A 26,488-nucleotide genomic window follows, 5' to 3' on the forward strand; every position below is an offset into this window, starting at 1 on the left:
TTCAGAATTCTCAGCTGGTAAGGGAATTGAACCCATGCTGCTGGCCTTGTTCTGCATCACAAACCAGCTGTCTAGCCCACTGAGCTAAACTAGCCCTCTAATAAACAGGATGCTCCTCTTTAACCAGGGCGATTTAATCAAGATCCATTGCCCTCTGAAACACTCAAGTCTGACCAGCTATTAACCAGTTATGGAGTCTGATAGCCTCTTTGTTTATCGTTCTCCCTGTTGAAAAGTTGATCTCTACCATCTCAAAGTTAGTCACGTATTCGTAGCATGGCCCTTTTATCCTTTTGTCTTACCATAAAATACTGTAATTGGGTGATTATAAAGTTCCTTTTAGCGATAATGGGTTTCTGTGGTGACTTGAATGGTCTGGAAGACAGCCCCCATATAGAGACTCGCCAGGGCCTTATTTGATAGTTCCTGTTTACGGCCGATATGTCTTTTTCCCTCGGTCAGCCTTTCTCCAGTGTACCACAAAGCCAACATGTTTCCTTCAGCTAACTACGGCAAAACCATTATCTTACTTACTGTTTGTGGAATGATGCTGAGCAAAAGTTGTTTGTGCCATTTGCTCATCTGGCGGAGCAACATATGTATAAGCCATTTGATCCCTCGACCTGTTCATTCTGGTATTTGAACAAGGCTGACCTGTACCTCATCTCCATGTAATCACCTTCCTCTATTCTTTAAGGCGTAATTACCTAAGAATCTATTGACTTCAGTTTTTAAAATTTCAATTCACCCAACACCTTTGAGTGGGAAAATTGTAGATCTCCGACACCCTTTGTGTGCAAACATTCTTCCTGGTTTTATTCTTAAATGGCTTGGCTCTAATTTAAAGAAGATGCCCCCTTGATTTGTATTTCCCCATCGCAGGATGTAATTTCTCTGCATTTACCCTATCAAATCCCATTATTGTTTCAATGTTCTAAACCTAAGGGGATACAAACACAAGTTAATGCAATCTGTCCTTATAATTTACCCTTTAAGGCTCATTATCTGGTGTATCTGCACTGAACTCCTTCCAAGACCAGCATGTGCTCTACCTGTAACTAATGCAGTTCTCAGAATTGGATTTAAGCAATGGTCTGTACAACTGATGCATCTTTTCCCCACATTTGTGTTCCAGTTACTTGAGATAAAATCCAACATTCCACGAGCCCATTTGATAAATTTTTGTAGAAAAGGCTTTTTGTGCTTTGTGGACCTGAGCACCTAAATCTCTTGGGTAAACCACAGCTGGTTGTATCTTCGCTCTCGAGGAATTATTGCCATGCGTCTTTCTCCGAAAAGGGCGTGAACCTGATTTCTATATATTTTAAGAAATTAATATGTACTTACCGGCCTTGATACTGTAACATCCGCCCATGTCTTATCCAGCATGAATCAGTACACAAAACAAACAGCAATTGTGATGGTCATGCCAGGGGCACGGAAACAAGTATAGCACCCGAAGAGAGAGCTATTAACAATATCTGCTAACATTGGATGGTCAGTAGTTTACTGCGAATAGGGTCAAGCGAGTAAGAGGTGGGTCTCATGGACAAGGTGGGGTCAGAGTGGGCATAAGGAGAGTTGGGGAAAATCTAGAGCAAAATACAAGTTCAGGGCTGGTGGTGGAACTTGTATTTTAACTCAGTTAAAATTGAGATTCCATGGGGGTAATACCCAATAACGTGAGAATAGCAATTTATTTATTGGCCTAAATCTGGATAAATTGTTTGTCTTGTGGAAAGGTTTCAAAAAGAGACACAAATTACAAAGTAGGAGTATGCTTAAGAATACTGAAGCAAAATTACAAATCAATATTGAGATCTAAATAATAAGTATTGGGAGTTAATTGTGAAGGTTGCACAAAAGGCAGGTGGGACGTTTTCACCCAAAGGGGTATAGATTTGTTGGACAGACACCAAGGTGGATCCTGGAACTGAACAGAGAATTATATAATGGCCAAAGAGGAAAGGGTTTATTTTTATTATTCGTTCATTGGACGTGGGCATTGCAGGAAGTGCATACCCTTATTGCCCATCCCTAATTGCCCTTGAGGGAGCAGTTAAGAGTCAACCACATTTCTGTGGGTCTGGAGTAACTTGTAGGCCAGACCAGGTAAGGAGGAAAGATTTCCATCTCTAAAGGACATTAGTGAACCAGATGGGTTTTTTTGGCAATCGACAAATGGTTTCATGGTCATCATCAGACTTTGGTTAGTTCCAGATTTTTATTGAATTCACATTTCACCATCTGCAGTGGCGGGATTTGAACCTGGGTCCCCAGATCAATACCCTGGGTCCCTCGGGTTTACTAGTCCAGCATCAATACAACTTCGCCACCGCCTCCATGTGATGTGGGAAGAAAGTGGGTAAAAAATACTGTGTGCCCACATGTTTTTTCATAGCTTGCAAGATTGCTGTGCTCTCTCTCACATTTGATATTGGTGAAATCTTCAATCTAATTACACATTTATATCTCTTGTGCTGAATTTCACAAGTAAGCGTTTGTGCATTATCTAATATTTGGGGGGGGGGGGGGGGGGGGGGGAAATGGCACAATATCATGATATAATTCTATATGACCCAGAGCTAAACCCCTTTTTGATGGCAGCAGTCCTCATAGTTTTTTTTACTCTATGTCAAATTGTGCCAATGTTACCATACACTGCCCTGCTAGTGCTCTCTTGAGGGTGGCAACATACTGCTGTTCACAGGTCTGCCTGCAACACACACTGTCTTGTTTGAGATCCTACATAGAATTTACAGTGCAGAAGGAGGCCATTCGGCCCATCGAGTCTCCACCGGCTCTTGGAAAGAGCACCCTACCCAAGGTCAACACCTCCACCCTATCCCCATAACCCAGGCAATTTTTGACACTAAGGGCAATTTATCATGGCCAATCCACCTAACCTGCACATCTTTGGACTGTGGGAGGAAACCCACGCACACACAGGGAGGATGTGCAGACTCCGCACAGACAGTGACCCAAGCCGGAATCGAACCTGGGACCCTGGAGCTGTGAAGCAATTGTGCTATCCACAATGCTACCGTGCTGCCCTGTCACTACACAGGCTTCAATGTTCCCTTAAATGTGTTCTTTCTCCCTGTTGATCTTGCACTCTATTGTTTTCTACAAGCCTTTGGAAGTTCCCTCTCCCAGAATTGATCAAGTCCCTTTTTTTAAACTTTATGATAACTATATTTTAAAAGTAAACTTATCCTATTTTGCCTCATCTATTTACAATCTTCCAATTGCATACGTTCCTTTTGAAATACAACTGCAGCTTCAAACCACTTACAAGTCACGATGGGAAAAGGGAGGACAAACAAATCCAGAGCTCCCTTACTGACGAGAGAGAGAAAGATGAAGCAGATGTCAGGTGGAAAACACAATTTAGAATTAAGCTGAATATGGAAGGTTTAGAAATGAAAGGAAAAAACAAAGAGAAAGCATCAGAAGAGACTGGCAGCTAACTGAAAAGGAAATCCCACAGGCATATAAATGGAAAAAGGCCGGTAAGAGAAGGAGTGTGGGTGTTTGGGGACCAAAAGCAGGATTTACACAAGGGACATAGGGCATGTCTGATTTACTAAACAAAGTGTTGGCATCTGTCTTTACTGAGGGATAAGATGCTGGTCAGGTCATGGTAAAAGATCAAGTAGTTCAAGCACTTGATAGGTATTAAACAGGCAGTCAGCACTTATTGTTGATAAGGCACCAGGACCGAATGAGATGCATCCAAGGTTACTGAGGGAAGTGGGGGTGGAAATGCCAGAGGCACTGACCATAATTTTCCAGGGGTGGTTAACAGAGAATTGCAAATGTTACACCTTTGTTCAAAATGGGTCCAAAGATAAGCCCAGCAACAAGAGGCCAATAAGCTTGGTGGTGAGGAAGCTTTTGGAAATGATGATTTCAGAAGCATGGTGCAGAAGGAGGCCATTCAGTCCATCATGTCTGCCCCAGCACTTCGAACAAGCATTTTGACTAAGTACCGTTCTCCTGCCTTTTCCTCATAACCTTGCACATTGTTTCTATTCAAGTAATCACCTAATGCCCTCTTGAATAATAATCACCAAATGCCCTCTTGAATAATAATCACCAAATGCCCTCTTGAATGTCTCGATTGAACCTGCCTCCACCTGCAATCCATTCCTGATGCGAACCACTCGCTGTGTGAAAACGTTTATTCTCACATCACGTTTGTTTCCTCTGTGAATCGCCATAAATTTGTGCCCTCCACGTTCTCGATCCTTTTACGAGCTGGGACAGTTTCTCCCGCTCTACTCTGTCCAATCCCCTCATGATTTTGAACACTTTTGTCAAATTTCTTGGTCTCCACCAAGGAGAAGAGACCCAACGTCTTCAGTCTATCTTCATAACTGCGCTTTCACAACCCTGGAACCATTTTTGCAAACCTCTTCTGCACTTTCACCAATACATTTACATCCTTCCTGAAATGTTGTGCCCAAAAATGTACAAAATACTCCTGCTGAGGTACAACAAAATTAATAGTCACTTGGGCAAGAGCTGGTTCATTAAGGAAAGTCAGCATGCATTTGTTAAGAGAAAATTGTGTTTAACTAACGTGCTTGCGTTCTTTTGATGAAATATCGGAGAGTGTAGATGAGGGTTATACCATTGCTGTGGTGTACTTGGACTGCAAAAAAGAATTTGATGAAGTGCCATACAGCATACTTGTGAACTAAGTTGTAGCTCGTGGAATAAAAGGGACTGTAGCAACATGGATAAAAAAATTGGCTGAGTGACAGGAAACCGAGCAGTGGAATACAATGTGGAAAAGTGTGAGGTTATGCACTGTGGAAGGAGGAATTTAGGCATTGATTGTTTTCGAAATGGGGAGATGCTTAGGAAATCAGAAGCACAAAGGGATTTGGGAGTCCTTGTTCATGATTCTCTTAAGGTTAACATGCAGATTCAGTCGGCAGTTAGGAAGGCAAACGCAATGTTAGCATTCACGTCGAGAGGGCTAGAATACAAGAGCAAGGATGTATTTCTGAGGCTGTATAAGGCTCTGGTCAGACCCCATTTGGAATAATGTGAGCAGTTTTGGGCCCCGTATCTAAGGAAGGATGTGCTGGCCTTGGAAATGGTCCAGAGGAGGTTTACAAGAATGATCCGTGGAATGAACAGCTTGTTGTGTGAGGAATGGTTGAGGACTCTGGGTCTGCATTCGTTGGAGTTGAGAAGGATGAGGGGGCATCTTATTGAAACTTACAGGATACTGCGAGGCCTGAATACAGTTAATGTGGAGAGGATGTTTCCACTTGTAAGAATAACTAGAAGCAGAGGACACAATCTCAGACTAAAGAGACGATCCTTTAAAATCGAGATGAGGAGGAATTTCTTTGGCCAGAGGGTAGTGAATCAGTGGAACTCTTCCCTGCAGAAGGCTGTGGAGGCCAAATCACGGAGTGTTTTTAAGACCGAGATAGGTATGTTCTTGATTAATAAGGCGTTCAGGGGTTATGGGGAGAAGGCAGGAGAATGAGGATGAGAAAAATATCAGCCATGATTGAATGGAGGAGCAGACTAGCAGACTTGATGGGCCGAGTGGCTTGATTCTGCTCCCATGTCTTATGGTTGATGGATGTTTTTTCAGACTGGAGGAAGGTTTGTAGTGGAGGTCCAGCTGGATTGGTGTTCACCCCCTGCTCTTCCTATTGTATGTTAATGACCTTGATGTATGGGGCACAATTCCAAAATTTGCACATGACACTAAATTTGGGAGCATATTGAACTGTGAGGAGGATACAGACAAGTTAGTGGAATGGATGGACAACTGGCAAATTAAATTCAATGGGGGCTGCTTTAGCTCACTGGACTAAATCGCTCGCTTTTAAAGCAGACGAAGCAGGCCAGCAGTACGGTTCGATTCCCGTACCAGCCTCCCCGGACAGGCACCGGAATGTGGCGACTAGGGGCTTTTCACAGTAACTTCATTGAAGCCTACTCGTGACAATAAGCGATTTTCATTTTCAGAAGTGTGAAGTGATTTGCTTTGGTCGGCAAAACGTGGGGAGACAATCTAAAATGAAGGGTACAATTCTAAAGTGAGTGCAGGAACAGAGACCTTGCTCCTTAGGGTATATGTGTAGAGATCATTGAAGATTGCAAGGTAAGTTGAAAAAGTCTCTGCAGCACCAGGGTCCCTGGCTTGGACCACTGTCTGTGCGGAGTCTGCACGTTCTTCCCGTGTGCCTACGGGTGCTCCGGTTTCCTCCCACAAGTTCTGAAAGACGTGCTGTTAGGTAAATTGGACATTCTGAATTCTCCCTCTGTGTACCCGAACAGGCACCGGAGTGTGGTGACTAGGGGCTTTTCACAGTAGCTTCATTGCAGTGTTAATGTAAGCCTACTTGAGTCAATAAAGATTATTATTATTAATTAAGCATATATGGGTTCCTGGTCTTTATAAATAGGGATCAGTTCTGGCCACCACACTTTGGGGAGGAAGTGATGGCATTGGCGAGGATGCAGAAAAGATTCATGAGAATGAAAATCGCCTATTGTCACGAGTAGGCTTCAAATGAAGTTACTGTGAAAAGCCCCTAGTCGCCACATTCCGGCGCCTGTTCGGGGAGGCTGGTACGGGAATCGAACCGTGCTGCTGGCCTGCTTGGTCTGGAACCGCCATTCCTTTCAGCACTTGTTCAGGGCGGATCAACATTCCTTGTGCACCCAAGAAATGGAAAATATAAAATTCTTGAAATTGTCGAGCGAAAAATAAAATGAATCCTTTTGTGAGCAGCAGTGCCTGTCAATTTACCAGTGGGTGGCAAAAATTACCCCTCTTCTACATTGATTTTTACCCATAAATGCTATGGCCTGCTGACATTTAATAGTTTGCAGTAATCATGCCGCTATATATTTAACAGTGCCTTTCCAAGCAGGCAGTAAAAAATAATAGGTCTGTTCTCGGTGGAGCCAGCATCAGGTGTGACAGGTTTTCTTTTCTTAAATAAAACAGGATCCCGCTGTCAATGATCTGAAGTCTATAGTAAAACACCTCCAAATAAAACACGGCGGAACCGCTGGCGCTGCATTTGGGTTTTTTGTGTGTCGTCACTGCTTGCTGCACAGCCACAGCTGTACCCAAGTCGGTGCAATGGTCCGTCCGTGCATTTGTGCGGCTACATCGTTGGTTGCGCTAATTCAAAAGAAATTTTCAAATGGAGCAAGTATGAAAACACGACGTACAGCTGGTGGAATCTGGGACTCGACAAACATGATCCATCTTGGGATGGATATGGAAATGGCAGCTGTGAGAAATGGAAGGAGGAGGAACCGTTTTCTCTCAAGCTTTTATTTACACGATTTCTCCTTTTCTGTTGCTGTTTAGTGCCTTTTGCTTTTATGCTTTTCTCCATGTTCTCCATTAAGGGCAACACAGTTGCACAGTGGTTAGTGCTGTTGCTTCACGGCACCAGGATACCAGGTTCGATTCCCGGCTTGTGTCACTGTCTGTGCGAAGTCTGCACGTTCTACCCGTGTCTGCGTGGCTTTCCTCCCACGAGCCCCGAAAGATGTGAGGGTTAGGTGGATTGGTCACGTTAAATTGCCCTGTTGTGAGCAAACGTTAGGTGAGGTTGCTGGGTTACAGGGATAGGGTGGAGCTGTGGGCTTAGGTAGGGTGCTCTTTCAGGGGCCGTTGTAGACTCGATGGGCCAAATGGCCTCCTTCTACACTGTAAATTCTATGATTCTATGTCCTTTCGTTTCACCGTATCCTCTTTTTTTTCAGTTGTTTGCTTCACTCATTTCTGCCGTTTATCTGCTTATTTTATTTGCACATTTTATCGCTCTGGTTATGGAAACATTTCTGGAATATGTGCACTATCTTAAGTAAAGCACTTTGTGCACAGAGGATAATAATGCTGCACTGAAACAAAACAATAGCCCTCCTACTGATTCTTAGCATTGACTTTGGAGAGGGGTAAGTTTTAAATACGATTTTCAATACTGAAAATTTAAGAAGGATGCACAGAAACTCGAGGAGTGAGCCACACAACACCGTTAGGTGTTATCTCTTATTCCCCAAAGCTTCAAATAGCCACAGCTTTAGACTCAAAATACTGTTGTTTGTCAAGTGTATTTCTTACAGCTGTCCATGTGGACTGATATATTGTTGCTATGCCCCTGACTGCAGCGTAACAGTAAATGTGGCAGTATAATAAAAGAAAAATACTGCAGATGCTGGAAATCTGAACTGAAAACTCAGCCAGTCTGGCAGCATCCAAGTAAATGTGGCACCCTGACTATACATTGATAGAATCACTGCAGTGCTGAAGGAGGCCATTCGGCCAATCGAGTTTGCACCAACCCTCTGAAAGAGCACCCTCCCCATCCCACTCCCCCCCTCCCTGTCCCCATAACCCTAAGTAACCTTTGGACACAATAAGGGGCAATTTTGCAAGGCCAATCCACCTACCCTGCATATCTTTGGGCATCTTCCACAGAACAATTAGCTCCTAACGCGTTATGAATAATGTAACAATCTAGAATCACTCTTCCTTTAAAAAAATGAAATGCCTCTATATCAGTACAACTGTTCCAATCACTAACTTTTTAATATCATATCCAACAAAAGATTAACAATTGACTCTTATAATTAAACTAAATGCTTTTAGAATCGCTTTTTGCCTGTTTATTCAATGTTGCTGAGGTGTAGGATGCTGAGCTTTCCCTCTTGTAGATTTGGCATCATCGCTGAATTCATCAGTGAGGAGTTGACACGATGCACAGGCAATTTTGTGAATGTTGTTCCTGGTGTGTCGGAGTCGTGCTTGATGTTGCTTGCTGGTGACGTTGATGTTGCACAGCTTGGCGGTGATGCTGTTGATGTTGTCTCGCTGGTTAGTAATGGTGCTGATATTTTTGATCATCTTTTCCTGCTTTTCTAGCTCACGTATATATTGAATATGGATTCCGTTCCTTCTCACTTTCTTGCCAGTTTCGATCTGTGATATAAAACCTTTGGAGTCTCGGCTTCACCAGCAACCTTTGCTGGATTCCACATTTTCACGATTGGATGCTGTACATGTACAGTTTGCCGTTTCAGCAACTCAGGCAGGGATGTAGCATGCTGTTGAAGTGTTGATGACCTGTGTGTCAGTGAGGTGCCTTGGAGGAAATATCATGCTTGGCAGAGTTTCCCCCATTTAACAATTTCTGCTTTGAGAGGTGAGGATTGGAGTGACAATAAGGCAAAGTTTGAGTCTCGGCAGTTTGTGAGGGTTTTCTTGACTGTCTGGACTTGCCTTTCCATGAACCCAAGTTCCCTGAGGTGATGATGTTGAACCCATATTGCTCAGCCAATTCCTTCAATTCTCTGGGGGTGAATTGGGTTCCATTGTTACTATTACTCTTTAAGGAATCCCTCGCTCAACCAACAAAATTTGTACCTTTCTGTATTCTTTTATGGGATGTGATTGGCAAGACGAGCATTGGTTGCCCATCCCTAATTTCCCTTGAACTGAGTGGCTTGCTAAGCCATTTCAGAGGGCAATTAAGTGTCAACCACATTGCTGTGGTTCTGGAATCACATGTAGGCCAGACTGGGTCAGAATGGTAGATTCCCTTCCCCAAATGACATTGGTAAACCAGATAGTTTTTTATGACAACTGGTCACCATCACTGAGGCTAGTTTCCAATTTCACATTTTATTAATTGAATTTAAACCCACCAGCTGCCGTGGTGGGTTTTGAATCCGTGTTCCCTGGGCATTTCCCTGAGATTCACGAGGTTAATTCCAGAGTTGAAGGGGTTGGATTCGAGGAGAGGTTGAGTAGACCGGGACTGTACTCGTTGGAATTTAGAAGGATGCCGGGGGGAGGGGGGGAATCTTATAGCAACATATAAAATTATGAAGGGAATAGATAGGATAGATGCGGGCAGGTAGTTTCCACTGGCGGGTGAAGGCAGAACTAGGGAGCATAGCCTCAAAATAAGGGGAAGTAGATTTAGGACTGACTTTAGGAGGAACTTCTTCACCCAAAGGGTTGTGAATCTATGGAATTCCTTGCCCAGTGAAGCAGTTGAGGCTCCTTCATTAAATGTTTTTAAGATAAAGATAGATTTTATTTTGAAGAATAAAGGGTTATGGAGTTCGGGCTGGAAAGTGGAGCTGAGTCCACAAAAGATCAGCCATGATCTCATTGAATGGCGGAGCAGGCTCGAGGGGCCAGATGGCCTACTCCTGCTCCTAGTTCTTATGTTCTTATTAGCCTGGACAACATCCCTAGACCGCCGTCTCTAATTGTAGCTATTAAATCTTTCACTTTTCAGCAAAGGGGAGTTTTGAGTAGTAATCTGCAACTATGCAACTCCATTTTTTATTGTGGATGGACAAATCAACTCCCACAATATGGCATGGTCTGGGTGGCACTTCAGTAACTATCATCTCCTCTTTCTGATGCATATTTCTATACTGCTGACACCTTTGCATGTGGACTCAATTTTTTTAATGCCTTTGTAGATGCATATACATTAGGCAATTGATATGGCTCTGCGATTTGTGATGAGTGTAGGAATTTCAAATATATATTGCATTATAAGTGTCTGCTGCAGTAATATATTTTTAAAAGCTGTTTTAAACGAAAGACAGACCATTAATATGTTCTCGCTCTCACTCTCTCCCACTCTCCGCTCTCTCTCCGCTCTCTCTCTCCACGCTCTCTCCGCACTCTCTCCACTGTCTTTCGCTCTCTCTCGCCTTCTCCTCTCTCTCTCCTCATCTCCTCCATTCTTTCCATCACTCTCTCTCGCCACTCTCTCTATCTCGCCACCCTCTCTCTCGCCACCCTCTCTCTCGCCACCCTCTCTCTCGCCACCCTCTCTCTCGCCACCCTCTCTCTCGCCACTCTCTCTGTCTCGCCACTCTCTCTGTCTCGCCACTCTCTCTGTCTCGCCACTCTCTCTGTCTCGCCACTCTCTCTGTCTCGCCACTCTCTCTGTCTCGCCACTCTCTCTGTCTCGCCACTCTCTCTGTCTCGCCACTCTCTCTGTCTCGCCACTCTCTCTGTCTCGCCACTCTCTCTGTCTCGCCACTCTCTCTGTCTCGCCACTCTCTCTGTCTCGCCACTCTCTCTGTCTCGCCACTCTCTCTGTCTCGCCACTCTCTCTGTCTCGCCACTCTCTCTGTCTCGCCACTCTCTCTGTCTCGCCACTCTCTCTGTCTCGCCACTCTCTCTGTCTCGCCACTCTCTCTGTCTCGCCACTCTCTCTGTCTCGCCACTCTCTCTGTCTCGCCACTCTCTCTGTCTCGCCACTCTCTCTGTCTCGCCACTCTCTCTGTCTCGCCACTCTCTCTGTCTCGCCACTCTCTCTGTCTCGCCACTCTCTCTGTCTCGCCACTCTCTCTGTCTCGCCACTCTCTCTGTCTCGCCACTCTCTCTGTCTCGCCACTCTCTCTGTCTCGCCACTCTCTCTGTCTCGCCACTCTCTCTGTCTCGCCACTCTCTCTGTCTCGCCACTCTCTCTGTCTCGCCACTCTCTCTGTCTCGCCACTCTCTCTGTCTCGCCACTCTCTCTGTCTCGCCACTCTCTCTGTCTCGCCACTCTCTCTGTCTCGCCACTCTCTCTGTCTCGCCACTCTCTCTGTCTCGCCACTCTCTCTGTCTCGCCACTCTCTCTGTCTCGCCACTCTCTCTGTCTCGCCACTCTCTCTGTCTCGCCACTCTCTCTGTCTCGCCACTCTCTCTGTCTCGCCACTCTCTCTGTCTCGCCACTCTCTCTCTCTCGCCACTCTCTCTCTCTCGCCACTCTCTCTCTCTCGCCACTCTCTCTCTCTCGCCACTCTCTCTCTCTCGCCAACTCTCTCTCTCTCGCCACTCTCTCGCCACTCTCTCTTTCTCTCGCCACTCTCTCTTTCTCTCGCCACTCTCTCCTTCTCTCGCCACTCTCTCTTTCTCTCTCGCCACTCTCTCTTTCTCTCTCGCCACTCTCTCTTTCTCTCTCGCCACTCTCTCTTTCTCTCTCGCCACTCTCTCTTTCTCTCTCGCCACTCTCTCTTTCTCTCTCGCCACTCTCTCTCTTTTTCCACTCTCTCTCCTCTCTCTTCACCACCCCCCCCCCCCCCCCCCCCCCCCCCTCCTCTTTCTGAGCCTGGAGTGCATATCCTCCCTCACAATATTACAAATTGAACAAAAGTGATTGAGGTTCCTGTCTGATATCCTAGCAAATGTTGGGAACGTAAAAGATTACACGTCTCCAGTCCTTGGTGACTTTCAAATTCCTTCAGGAAACGTTTTTTCTGTATCATTGTGGATATGATTATTCTGGATCCGGCGAGCAAAACATCATCTTCTCTGATAGACCAGTACTGCCATATTTCTGGCTGTGCTTGCTGTATCTTCTCAGGCTGTTCTGGAACCTTTTGCTGAGAGTGCATCAGCAAACCTTTGTCTTTGCTGGTCTCATCACTAATTTGGCACAGTTCTGGTCATGTTACCTTCACTAGGTGATGGATCTTCGTTCCTAGATCTTTTATCTCGTGTTGTTCCTGTGCCAGCACTGGGATTGGACACTTGCTAGTACAATTCATTTTCCTTCTTTGTATTTCGGGGTGAAATATGAAGTTTAAAGAGTAACCTCTGCTGTCTTGTCGGAGCTCTACACATATTTTTCTTGTAGATCTGCTCCAGTAAAGGATGATCACTCTCTACTGTGAAATTTCTACAATAGATATTTTATAGAATGTATCACAACCTTATACGACTGCCAAATGCTCTCTTTCAATGTTGGCATATCTGGTCTCATATTTGGATGTGAATGTTATTTGTGTTCTGTCCTGTACCAGGCTTGCTCATGATCTTTTTTGTGGAAGCATCAACTTGCAGAGTGGCAGATTTCTTCTTGTTGTAGGATGACCAACTTGTCTCCTTTCACACTACTACTTTGACTTTATTGAAACTGCTCTCATGTGACTCTGACCACTGGTACTCAACAACTTCTCTCGTCAGCTTTTATAGGTTTGCTGTATGTTCTGATATACATAGATACATAGAACATACAGTGCAGAAGGGTGCCATTCGGCCCATTGAGTCTGCACCGACCCACTTAAGCCCTTACTTCCACCTTATCCCCATAACCCAATAACCCCTCTTAATCATTTTGGACACTAAGGGCAATTTAGCCTGGCCAATCCTCCTAACCCGCACGTCTTTGGACTGTGGGAGGAAACCGAGGGACCCAGAGGAAACCCACGCAGACACGGGGAGAACGTGCAGACTCCGCATAGTGATCCAGCGGGGAATCGAACCTAGGACCCTGGCGCTGTGAAGCCACAGTGCTAGCCACGTGTGCTACCATGCTGCCCTATGTAAGGCATGAAAGAACTCATGAACTGGATCAAGGCAAGGAAACTTCTCAGCTCTTTCTTGTCTTTTGAGCTTCCATCTCCGAGATAACTGTGCCTTGTTTAGGACTCAGCTTGACTCAATCAGGTATGTACACCATTACAAAGAACTGTTGTTTTGGAATCTTTGGAATCCTGGCAAATACGCAATTGTCCATTCGGATTCTCGCGGCACAATGGAATTTACCCAATCTAGTGATCACTTTCTTTTCTTCCAATTTCTTGGAGCTCTCTTTCAAACTTTACATGGGGGATGGAACACTGGTTTCTATGCTGGATCAATTGTGATGTGACAGTCAATGTTTTCAGTACTTCCAATCATCTCAGCAGAACACTTCCTCTCACCCTCTTCCCGATCGGAATGGTTGTGTAAATTTATTTTCTCTGGGAACTATCCCATCCAGCCATTTCATGGCTCTTGTGTTGTGTTTTCAAACTCATCATCATCTTCAATGGATGTACTGGTTTATTTTCCTTCTCATTCGCCTTGTTCTGTCTGTGATAAATCTTTTCCCATCCTCTTCACTTGTTTTGCACATTTTGTTCCAGTGATTGGGCTTTCCACAAACTCTACAATTTGATCCCTATGTGGGGCCTTCAATGCCTTCCTTGGACCAAGACAAGGTTTCCAAGTCATGTGGCTGTAGAGTCTCCTTACACTGCGCTGATTGGAACTTTTGACAGGTCTCGCATCCCAAGACCATGTCCGTGATGTCCTTATTGGTGCCATGCCAGTAGACGACTTGTCAAGCCGTTTGTTAACATTTTTCTATCCCGAGGTATCCCTTGTGAATTTGACGAAGTACCATAGGCCTGAGACGAAGTGGAATGAATATTCTGTCCAGCCTCAGCAGTATTCCATTAATCATCGTTAAGTCGGATTGAATATTATGGAATTGCAGACATTGCCCTTTCGGCCACCCATTGTTGAAGTTATGAATGACTCGTTGCAATAATGGATCTTTTTTCATTTTTCTCTTATGAGAATTATATTTTCGTCCATTGCAGGAAGGTTGTCTGCGTACATTTGTACCTGAGACTCGATGTGTTTGATTATCTCTAGTGGTTCACTTGGCGAAGTGACTGAATGAGACAATGCGTCTGTAATGATTAGATCTTTGCCAGACGTTTATACAAGATTGAAATCATATCTCCAAAGTTTGAGTACTAGTCTTTGTAATCGAGGAGTCATGACATTTAGATTCTTTTGAATGATATGCACCAGCGGTTTATGATTAATTTCAACAGTGAATGTTGGCAGGCCGTGAATGTAATCATGGAATTTTAAGATACCAGTCAGGAGACCTAAACATTCCTTTTCAATTTTAGCGTATCGAGTCTCTGTCTGTGTCATTGTGCATGATGCATATGCTACTGGACCCCAATGACAAGGTGTCATCTTTCTGTAACAACACTGCTCCAATACCATCCTGACTTGCATCATTCGGGATCTTGGTTTCACAATCTGGATCAAAGAATGCGAAGACGGGTGCTGTTGGGAGTTTTGCCTTTAACTCCAACCACTCTTTTTGATGTTCCGTCGTCCACTCCAACAAGGTCAATTTTTAAAAAATAAAAAAATTTAGAGTACCCAATTATTTTTTCCAATTAAGGGGCAATTTAGAGTGGCCAATCTACCTATCCTGCACATCTTTGAGTTTTGGGGGTGAAACCCACGCAGACACGGGGAGAATGTGCAAACTCCACGCGGACAGTGACCCAGGGCCGGGATTCGAACCCAGGTCCTCAGCGCCGTAGGCAGCAATGCTAACCACTGTGCCACCGTGCTGCCCCCAAGGTTGGTTTTTTGTTTAAATTCCTTAGAGATGTTGTGTGGTTGGCCAAATTTGGTATAAATTTGCTGAAAAAATTCACCACACCAAGGAAGCGAAGAAGTGGGCAGCACGGTAGCATTGTGGATAGCACAATTGCTTCACAGCTCCAGGGTCCCAGGTTCGATTCTGGCTTGGGTCACTGTCTGTGCGGAGTCTGTACATCCTCCCCGCGTGTGCGTGGGTTCCCTCCGGGTGCTCCAGTTTCCTCCCACAGTCCAAAGATGTGCAGGTTAGGTGGATTGGCCATGATAAATTGCCCTTAGTGTCCAAAATTGCCCTTGGTGTTGGGTTGGGTTATGGGGATAGGGTGGAGGTGTTGACCTTGGGTCGGGTGCTCTTTGCAAGAGCCGGTGCAGACTCGATGTGCCGAATGGCCTCCTTCTGCACTGTAAATTCTATGATAACTGCTTTCTTGCCCTCGGGGACTTTCATTGCTTCAATGGCTTTTATCTTGCCTGTGTCCGGTCGTACACCGTGTTCCGATATCTGGTCACTCAGGAACTTACTCGTGGACGTTCCAAAGCTGCATTTAGATTTGTTCAGCTTGAGGCCATACTCGTGTATGCCTTTGAAGGCTCTGCAGTCTCGACACATGTTCCCCTGGAGTCGAAGACCAGATGATTATATCATCCACATAGGCACAAACTCTGTTCAATGATGCAGTGGAATATTTCAGACGCGGAAATGATTCCAAATGGCATTCGATTGTAGCAAAATCTGCCAAAAGGTGTATTGAAGGTGCAGAGCTTCCTGCTGGATTCTTCTAGTTGTATTTGCCAGAATCCTTGAGATGCGTCTAGCTTGGTGAGGATGCGCGTGTGTGCCATCTCGCTTGTAATCTCTTCCCTTTTTGGGATTGGGTAGTGTTCCCGCATTATGTTCTTGTTTAGGTCCTTAGGGCTGATGCAGATTCTTAAATCACCCGAAAGCTTTAACCATTGAACTGACCCAGTCAGTCGGTTCAGTGACTTTGGAGATGATGCCTTTTTTCTGTAGACTTGCTAGCCCTGATTTTAACCGTTCCCTCAGTGGAGCTGGGACTCTCTTTGGTGGGTGAACTACAAGCTTTGCATCAGCACGCAGCAAAATTTTGTACTCAAAAGGAAGTGTGCCCATTCCACTGAAGACATCTGGATATTGATCCAGTATTCCTTCAATTCTGCTCTGAAGAGCTTGATGAGACGACGTCAATGTGTAAATCCTTTGAATAAAGTTCAATTGCTTGCAGGCTTTCGCACCTAAGAGCGATGACTTGTCTGATCAGACAATCTCAGGCTCGTCTCTATGTGTTTGTTGGACAGTACTAAATGGCATGACCCCAATGAGGAGGTTGCGTAGCCATTGTTGTCTTGAAGTTTGCAGGCAGCTGGAAGGAGTTTGGGAGCTTGAGCTTCGAGAAGTTGAGTTTCGAAAGCAGGTTAGCGGAGGCACCTGTGTCCAGCTTAAATTTAATCGGGCATCTGTTGACATCCAACACTGTGTTCCATTCAGCATCGGAATCAATAACATGGATTGATTTCGCTTGCGATATATTCTCTGTGGAGTTTTCAAACTTTTCAATAATTCCCACTTGGAATCTTGGAATGTTTTATCCAGGCAATAATCTTCAGGATAGTTGCACTATCTTGATCAGACTCATCTGTTTCATCTGCCAATGTTACTCTTCTTGAAGTTCTGATGGTGAGTTTTAAATTGGAGTGTAGATCTGCACTGTGCAGCATAGTGAGTCAGTCTCCCATATTGGAGACATTATGTGCCTTTTGCAAGGCATTTTTTTTGGAAGTGGGCGGTTCCACACCTCACGCACGTCGTCGCGTCAACATCATGACATTCCGTGCGTCTTCGCGCATGCACAGAACGTCTCTCACTTTTTTGCAAAGTATGCATTTGCTGGGTCCAAGTGAGCGCTCACAAGATGGCTGCTGTCTGAAACGTGGAGCCTCTTCAATTGTGACACTACCTTGACACACTCGATCGCGTGGAGGGTTTTGGTGCCACTTTCACTGATTCTATACTGCAAGTACTGATTTTTGGACTGTTGATGCACCAAACACATTTCAATAGCGATTTCAAGGGTCATACCTTTTTGCCGAAGTAATCTCTCTCTAAGATGTTCATCAATAATTCCTCCCTCCGGGCCCTCGCCACGGCAGCACTCCCATCCCCACCCAAAAAACACTCCAGCAGCCCGGTGGTGATAGCTACCCTCCAATCCTGGAACCAACTGCGGCAGCAATTTGGCCTGACCAAAATGTCAGACAAAGCTCCCATCTGCAACAACCATAGGTTCACACCAGCACTGACTGACGCCACCTTCAAAAGTGGAGGCAGGACGGAGGGACACTGTCAGTCAGGGACCTATACACGGACGGCAGGGTCGCAACACTGGACGAACTGACAGAGAAATTTCAGCTAGCCAGGGGGAACGAGGTATCTGCAGCTCAAAAACTTCCTACGAAAGAGACAAGGACGTACCCACAACCACCACGACAGACACTACTGGAAGAACTACTGGACGCAAGCATACTAGACAAGGGAAACTGTAGTGACATGTACGACCGACTGACAGAAAGGGCCGGCACCGTACTGGACGCAACAAGAAAGAAATGGGAGGAGGACTTGTGGATTGAGATAGGGTGGGGACTCTGGAGCGAAGCACTGCATAGGGTCAACTCCACCACAACGTGCGCAAGGCTCAGCCTGACGCAGCTAAAAGTGGTACATAGAGCCCACTTAACAAGAAACCGTATGAACAGGTTCTTCCTGGAGGTGGAGGATAGATGTGAATGGTGCCAAGGAGGCCCAGCCATCCACGCCCACATGTTCTGGTCTTGCCCCAGACTTGTGGAGTACTGGATAGCCTTCTTTGAGGCAATGTCCAAAGTGGTGGGGGTGAGGGTGGAGCCATGCTCGAAAGTGGTGGTCTTCGGGGTCTCAGACCAGCCAGATCTATTCCTGGGGAGGAGGGCGGACGCCCTTGCCTTTGCCTCCCTGATCGCCCGCCGTAGATTCCTATTTGACTGGCGGTCAGCAGCACCACCCAGAGCTGCAGACTGGCAGTCCGACCTCTCGGAATCTCTCCAAATGGAGAAAATCAAATTCGCCATCCAAGGGTCAGACGACGGCTTCCACAGAACGTGGGAGCCATTCATGCAATTGTTCCGGGACCTGTTTGTGGCCAACGAACAAGAGGAAGAATAGCCAGGTAGCCAAGAATCAGGGGAAATTAGTCCAGAATCAGGGGAAGGTAGCCAAGTCATGAAAGGGAGAGATAGACTGGGAGGGAGGGATGGGGGGACGGCTAAGCCTGAGGAAGGAAAGATGAACCACGGGGGTGTATTTTATGTTGGGGTGTGCCCTTCTCTTTCATGACTTGGCGCGATTCTCCGCTGCGTCCCTGACATTTTTCACGCCCTCCGCTATTCCCCCCCCCACGGCCACCCCAAGACACGAATCGCTGCTCGCCGTTTTTTACGGTGAACAGCGATTCTCGCCAGGCCGATGGGCCGAGTTCCCAGGCCTATACGGCCATTTTTACGGCAGCAAACACACCTGCTTGCTGCCGTCGTAAAAACGGCCGCAACATGCCCGTTCTGGGTATCCAGGGCCCCGATTGGATCGGCAGTACCACGGTGCCCACCGATCGCGGGCAGTGCGTACGTAACGGACGCACTCTTTCTCCCTCCGCCGCCCCGCAGGATCAGTCCGCGGGGCGGCCGAGGGAGATGATGGCCCCGCGCATGCGCGGGTTGGAGCCGTCCAATCCACGCATGCGCGGCTGATGTCATCGTGCGCGTCAGCCGTCGTGACGCTTGGCGCGCGGACTTACCGATGGTCACTAAGCCCGCGATGCCGTGCTTCATGGGGCCCCGCTGCTAGCCCCGCCCGGGGGGGAGAATCGGGTCCCAGGAGGGGGCACGGAGGCGGCTGTGAAACACGGCCAGTTTCACGGCAGCCTTTACACCTCGCCGCATTTGCGGAGAATCACGCCCAATAATTCCAACACTATTTGATCACGAATTATTGAGTGAAGTGCAGAAAAATTGCAGGATTGAATTACATAGAACATAGAACAGTACAGCACAGAACAGGCCCTTCGGCCCTCGATGTTGTGCCGAGCAATGATCACCCTACTCAAACCCACCCTATACCCGTAACCCAACAATCCCCCCCACCTTTCTTTAGTCACCTTACAGTTTAAAGTCGGTGAAAAAGCTGTTAAAAGATTCCTCTTTTCCTTGCATCCTTTTTTTAAAAATATAGCGCTGAAATATCTCATTTGTCTGTACTTTACAGTGGCTATCAAATTTTTCAAGGATGGTCTCATACTTCATTTTATCTTGACCTTCTGAGTAGCTAAAAGAGTTGTAGATCTGTCTCGCGTGTGGACCAGCCATAGTCAAAAAAAGAGCAATTTTACGAGCATCTGGCGCGCTTGTCAAGTCAGACACTTCTTTAAAAAAGTTTGATTTGTTGTCCCTACAAGCGTCAGTTAACATTATGGTTACTAGTGATCCTGAGGTGATGAGGAGCTAGTGGTCTGTCCATCGTGTCGGGAATCATCAGGTTTTGTTCCGAAGGCAATGCTTCTGTTGCCGAATAGCTGTCTATTCTTCTCTCTGTACTCACTAAATTTAACTAGGTAGATTCAGTAGCCACTCGTGATACCATGTTATATTACTGGGTTTAAGTAATATATGTCGTTACTAACCGTTATATTAATATTAATCGTTACTAAGGTAGGAAAGGGGACAAGGATGTCAGGCAGGCCTTTAGGGAGCTAGGATGGAAGCTCAGAGCGAGAACAAACAGAGTTGTTATCTCTGGGTTGTTGCCCGTGCCACGTGATAGTGAGATGAGGAATAGGGAGAGAGAGCAATTAAACACGTGGCTACAGGGATGGTGCAGGCGGGAGGGATTCAGATTTCTGGATAACTGGGGCTCTTTCTGGGGAAGGTGGGACCTCTATAGACAGGATGGTCTACATCTGAACCTGAGGGGCACCAATATCCTGGGGGGGAGATTTGTTAGTGCTCTTTGGGGGGGTTTAAACTAATTCAGCAGGGGCATGGGAACCTGGATTGTAGTTTTGGGGTACGGGAGATTGAGAGTATAGAGGTCAGGAGCACAGATTTGACTTCGCAGGAGGGTGCCAGTGTTCAGGTAGGTGGTTTGAAGTGTGTCTACTTCAATGCCAGGAGTATACGAAATAAGGTTGGGGAACTGGCAGCATGGGTTGGTACCTGGGACTTCGATGTTGTGGCCATTTCAGAGACATGGATAGAGCAGGGACAGGAATGGTTGTTGCAGGTTCCGGGGTTTAGGTGTTTTAGTAAGCTCAGAGAAGGGGGCAAAAGAGGGGGAGGTGTGGCGCTGCTAGTCAAGGACAGTATTACGGTGGCGGAAAGGATGCTAGATGGGGACTCTTCTTCCGAGGTAGTATGGGCTGAGGTTAGAAACAGGAAAGGAGAGGTCACCCTGTTGGGAGTTTTCTATAGGCCACCTAATAGTTCTAGGGATGTAGAGGAAAGGATGGCGAAGATGATTCTGGAAAAGAGCGAAAGTAACAGGGTAGTTGTTATGGGAGACTTTAACTTTCCAAATATTGACTGGAAAAGATATAGTTCGAGTACATTAGATGGGTCATTCTTTGTACAATGTGTGCAGGAGGGTTTCCTGACACAATATGTTGACAGGCCAACAAGAGGCGAGGCCACATTGGATTTGGTTTTGGGTAATGAACCAGGCCAGGTGTTAGATCTGGAGGTAGGTGAGCACTTTGGAAACAGTGACCACAATTCGGTGACCTTTACGTTAGTGATGGAAAGGGTTAAGTATACCCCGCAGGGCAAGAGTTATAGCTGGGGGAAGGGCAATTATGATGCCATTAGACATGACTTAGGATGTGTTGGTTGGAGAAGTAGGCTGCAAGGGTTGGGCACACTGGATATGTGGAGCTTGTTCAAGGAACAGCTATTGCATGTTCTTGATAAGTACGTACCAGTCAGGCAGGGAGGAAGGGGTCGAGCGAGGGAACCGTGGTTTACCAAAGAAGTGGAATCTCTTGTTAAGAGGAAGAAGGAGGCCTATGTGAAGATGAGGCATGAAGTTTCAGTTGGGGCGCTTGATAGTTACAAGGAAGCGAGGAAGGATCTAAAGAGAGAGCTGAGACGAGCAAGGAGGGGACATGAGAAGTCTTTGGCAGGTAGGATCAAGGAAAACCCAAAAGCTTTCTATAGGTATGTCAGGAATAAAAGAATGACTAGGGTAAGAGTAGGGCCAGTCAAGGACAGTGGTGGGAAGTTGTGTGTGGAGGCTGAGGAGATAAGCGAGATACTAAATGAATACTTTTCGTCAGTATTCACTCAAGAAAAAGATAATATTGTGGAGGAGAATGCTGAGACCCAGGCTATTAGAATAGATGGCATTGAGGTGCGTAGGGAAGAAGTGTTGGCAATTCTGGACAAGGTGAAAATAGATAAGTCCCCGGGGCCGGATGGGATTTATCCTAGGATTCTCTGGGAAGCCAGGGAAGAGATTGCTGAGCCTTTGGCTTTGATTTTTAGGTCATCATTGGCTACAGGAATAGTGCCAGAGGACTGGAGGATAGCAAATGTGGTCCCTTTGTTCAAGAAGGGGAGTAGAGATAACCCCGGTAACTATAGGCCGGTGAGCCTAACGTCTGTGGTGGGTAAAGTCTTGGAGAGGATTATAAAAGATACGATTTATAATCATCTAGATAGGAATAATATGATTAGGGACAGTCAGCATGGTTTTGTGAAGGGTAGGTCATGCCTCACAAACCTTATCGAGTTCTTTGAGAAGGTGACTGAACAGGTAGACGAGGGTAGAGCAGTTGATGTGGTGTATATGGATTTCAGTAAAGCGTTTGATAAGGTTCCCCACGGTCGGCTATTGCAAAAAATACGAAGGCTGGGGATTGAGGGTGATTTAGAGATGTGGATCAGAAATTGGCTAGTTGAAAGAAGACAGAGAGTGGTAGTTGATGGGAAATGTTCAGAATGGAGTTCAGTTACGAGTGGCGTACCACAAGGATCTGTTCTGGGGCCGTTGCTGTTTGTCATTTTTATAAATGACCTAGAGGAGGGCGCAGAAGGATGGGTGAGTAAATTTGCAGATGACACTAAAGTCGGTGGAGTTGTAGACAGTGCGGAAGGATGTTGCAGGTTACAGAGGGACATAGATAAGCTGCAGAGCTGAGCTGAGAGGTGGCAAATGGAGTTTAATGTGGAGAAGTGTGAGGTGATTCACTTTGGAAAGAATAACAGAAATGTGGAATATTTGGCTAATGGTAAAATTCTTGGCAGTGTGGATGAGCAGAGGGATCTCGGTGTCCATGTACATAGATCCCTGAAAGTTGCCACCCAGGTTGATAGGGTTGTGAAGAAGGCCTATGGTGTGTTGGCCTTTATTGGTAGAGGGATTGAGTTCCGGAGCCATGAGGTCATGTTGCAGTTGTACAAAACTCTAGTACGGCCGCATTTGGAGTATTGCGTACAGTTCTGGTCGCCTCATTATAGGAAGGACGTGGAAGCTTTGGAACGGGTGCAGAGGAGATTTACCAGGATGTTGCCTGGTATGGAGGGAAAATCTTATGAGGAAAGGCTGATGGACTTGAGGTTGTTTTCGTTAGAGAGAAGAAGGTTAAGAGGTGACTTAATAGAGGCATACAAAATGATCAGAGGGTTAGATAGGGTGGACAGCGAGAGCCTTCTCCCGCGGATGGAGGTGGCTAGCACGAGGGGACATAGCCTTAAATTGAGGGGTAATAGATATAGGACAGAGGTCAGAGGTGGGTTTTTTACGCAAAGAGTGGTGAGGCCGTGGAATGCCCTACCTGCAACAGTAGTGAACTCGCCAACATTGAGGGCATTTAAAAATTTATTGGATAAGCATATGGATGATAAGGGCATAGTGTAGGTTAGATGGCCTTTAGATTTTTTTTCCATGTCGGTGCAACATCGAGGGCCGAAGGGCCTGTACTGCGCTGTATCGTTCTATGTTCTATGTTCTATAACCGTAGATGATATGGAAGAACACTCGAATCTTCAAAGTAAACTGAAAGAATTTATTAAGTAATGATAAAACTAATAAATGAGTTTGACACTACTGAACTAACTCTATCAATAGAGTAAGGATAAATAACTGTACAAACTGTACCTCAGCTATACGTGGTATCTAGGCTGAGATCTTACTCTGCTACACTGTTGCTATCAAATACCTCCTGCATGGAAAGAGAGCTAGAGCTTCTGGGAGCTCATTTATATAATGGGTTTTGTAATGCCCTCTAGTGTTAGTGTTACAGCTAGGTGTTGTGATTAACCCTTTAGTTACATGTCTGTCTACATATTATTACAGTAGGTGGATTGGCCATGCTAAATTGCCCCTTAATTGCAAAAAAATGTTTTTAAATAAAAAAATTAATGCCAATTGATCCAATGATTTGACTTTTTGCTGGAGATGTGTGGTGAATCTTTTGAGCGTTCTGTCTGAGATTTTACTCACTTACCCCCCAGTTATTAAGCATGTTTAACACTTTCTTGCTATGTGGCTGTTGTTTGTTGTTTGGTACCTGACTGCTGTGCAACAGTAACTGTGGCACCCCAGCTGTACATTCGTATAACAATTATTTCCTAACACTTCACTGATAAAGTGACGGTATAACTGGACTGTAGTGAAACATACGGGATCCAGCCGTGGGCTGAGAGCCGGAGAACGGGATGCAGAGAAACATTGGAGAGCCAGGGGATGGGATGTATCATAGAACATAGAACATTACAGCGCAGTACGGGCCCTTCGGCCCTCGATGTTGCGCCGACCTGTGAAACCATCTGAAGCCTATCTGACCTACACTATTCCATTTTCATCCACATGTCTGTCCAGTGACCACTTAAATGCCCTTAAAGTTGGCGAGTCTACTACTGTTGCAGGCAGGGCGTTCCACACCCCTACTACTCTCTGAGTAAAGAAACTGCCTCTGACATCTGTCCTATATCTACTACCCCTCAATTTAAAGCTATGTCCCCTCGTGTTGGTCATCACCATCCGAGGAAAGAGACTCTCACTGTCCACCCTATCTAACCCTCTGACTATCTTATATGTCTCTATTAAGTCACCTCTCAGCCTTCTCCTCTCTAACGAAAACAACCTCAAGTTCCTGAGCCTTTCCTCGTAAGACCTTCCCTCCATACCAGGCAGTATCCTAGTAAATCTCCTCTGAACCCTTTCCAAAGCTTCCACATTCTTCCTATAATGTGGTGACCAGAACTGCACGCAGTACTCCAGGGTTATGTACAGCTGCAGCATGACCTCGTGGCTCCGAAACTCAATCCCCCTACTGATAAAGGCTAGCACACCATATGCCTTCTTAACAGCCCTATTAACCTGGGTGGCAACTTTCAGGGATTTATGTACCTGGATGCCGAGATCTCTCTGTTCATCTCCACTACCAAGAATCTTGCCATTAGCCCAGTACTCTGCATTCCTGTTACTCCTTCCAAAGTGAACCACCTCACACTTTTCCGCATTAAACTCCATCTGCCACCTTTCAGCCCAGCTCTGCAGCTTATCTATGTCCCTCTGTATCCTATAACATCCATCAGCACTATCCACAACTCCACCGACCTTCGTGTCATCTGCAAATTTACTAACCCATCCTTCTACACCCTCTTCCAGGTCATTTATAAAAATGACAAACAGCAGTGGCCCCAAAACAGATCCTTGCGGTACACCACTAGATAGAGAAACAATGGGAGAGCTAGGGAACGAGTATAAAGAAAGTCTAGCATTGTAGAGCCGGTTGGAAAAAAACACTGGGGAGCAACTGAATAATAGCAAGCTGCAGAAAAACATAAACTCCATGAAGCAAGTTGCACAGAATCAAAGGGTTACACTGTCGGCTGCACAGAATAATTGAGGGATTTGTGGGGAGTAATAGTAGAATAGTAGATGACCACCATCTGAACCACGTTCAGATTTTGATATTGCTTGTTTGATTGCTTTCAGTCAGGCAATAGTCTGCACTATGTGCAAAAAAGAAAGCAGATGCTTATGCTTGTGGAAAGTCTATCCTCATGCAGCAAATCAATTAACTGAGCCTTGCAGTGTGGGAAGCAAGGCTTGACATGAACTCTCCTGTTTAGATTCCATAGATCACTGAAAAACAAAGCACTGTTATTGATGATTGCAACTGTACAGAATCTGATTGAAGTGTACTTATGGAAATCCTGTGTCTATTATCTAGCTTAATGCTTAAAGGCTTACAATTGCACAGTACATTTAACAAACAACAAAATATCTGATTTTAAATGTGCTTTGAAAATTATTGCTTCGCCTCCAAAGGTGGCTGCAATTTGAGTTTTAGGCTCGAGTGGCCCAAATCATTTTAGACGTGAGACTCTGAGTTGCAATTCAGTGCATAATCTGTACTTGCAAAATGGTGCACTCCATTGAAAATAAAAAATGAGCACCGTCAAATAGCTAATTGGTGTCTATGAGGACTTTCAAATTGTTCCCAACATGTGATCAATTATACGCTATTTAAATTCATGCTTTTATTTTCCAATTATTACCAAAATATGAGATGGTAAAATAATTAACCCTGGATTGTAGCTTGCTGTATTTATGAAAACTGATGGGTACCTTGAAAATAATTATTGATTCTGAAGCATTTTGACAAGAACGCATCTTCTTGATTGAGCAGCAAAGAATTAGGAAAAATTAAGCAAAAAACTTAATGTGATAAAGGATGTCTTGGAGGTGGAGGCTGTTAAATACTAGCAGAACTTTAGTTTTGTTAATTAATTTTCCCGATATCGATTACAAAATAGATTGTCTCAACCTACCTTTGGAGAAAGCTTGTGAAATTGATGTTGAATGTGTTTGTGACCATTTAGAGTGTTGCACACAATTGACGTAGCTGTTGGCAGAGCAAAACAACACATTGTTTTTTAACCCATTTTTGCTTTAGGGTTCGCCTCGTGGAAAGAGGATCTCCTCATAGCCTGCCTCTAATGGAGTCTGGAAAAGTGAGTAGCAGATTCTACTTGGCAATGTCAGATTTAAAAGCAAAAAGTTAAATGTTTGCATTCAGTTGTGCCTTTTATCAAATGTGTTTTAAGTTTTATTCTCATCAACGTGAAGGGTCAAATTTTAAAAAATCATTTCATGGGATGTGGGCTTTGCTGGCCATTTATTTCCCATTCCTAAAGGCCTTTGAAAGCTGGTGGTGAGTTGCCTTCTTGAACCGCTGCAATCAG

At 45.3% G+C, this 26,488-nt stretch overlaps 1 protein-coding gene across 9 annotated transcripts in view; it reads left to right on the forward strand.

Annotated features, from left to right (window-relative positions):
* The window catches only part of LOC119966517 (disco-interacting protein 2 homolog C), a 687,551-nt gene that overhangs the window by 645,074 nt on the left and 15,989 nt on the right, over positions 1-26,488 (forward strand). For all 9 annotated transcript variants that reach the window (XM_038798337.1, XM_038798340.1, XM_038798339.1 and 6 more), the window contains one exon: positions 26,200-26,257. In XM_038798337.1, coding sequence (XP_038654265.1) covers positions 26,200-26,257 — 58 coding nt within the window. The remainder of the gene's footprint in view (positions 1-26,199; positions 26,258-26,488) is intronic.

Source organism: Scyliorhinus canicula, chromosome 5, assembly GCF_902713615.1.
Source record: "Scyliorhinus canicula chromosome 5, sScyCan1.1, whole genome shotgun sequence".
Taxonomy (NCBI): domain Eukaryota; kingdom Metazoa; phylum Chordata; class Chondrichthyes; order Carcharhiniformes; family Scyliorhinidae; genus Scyliorhinus; species Scyliorhinus canicula.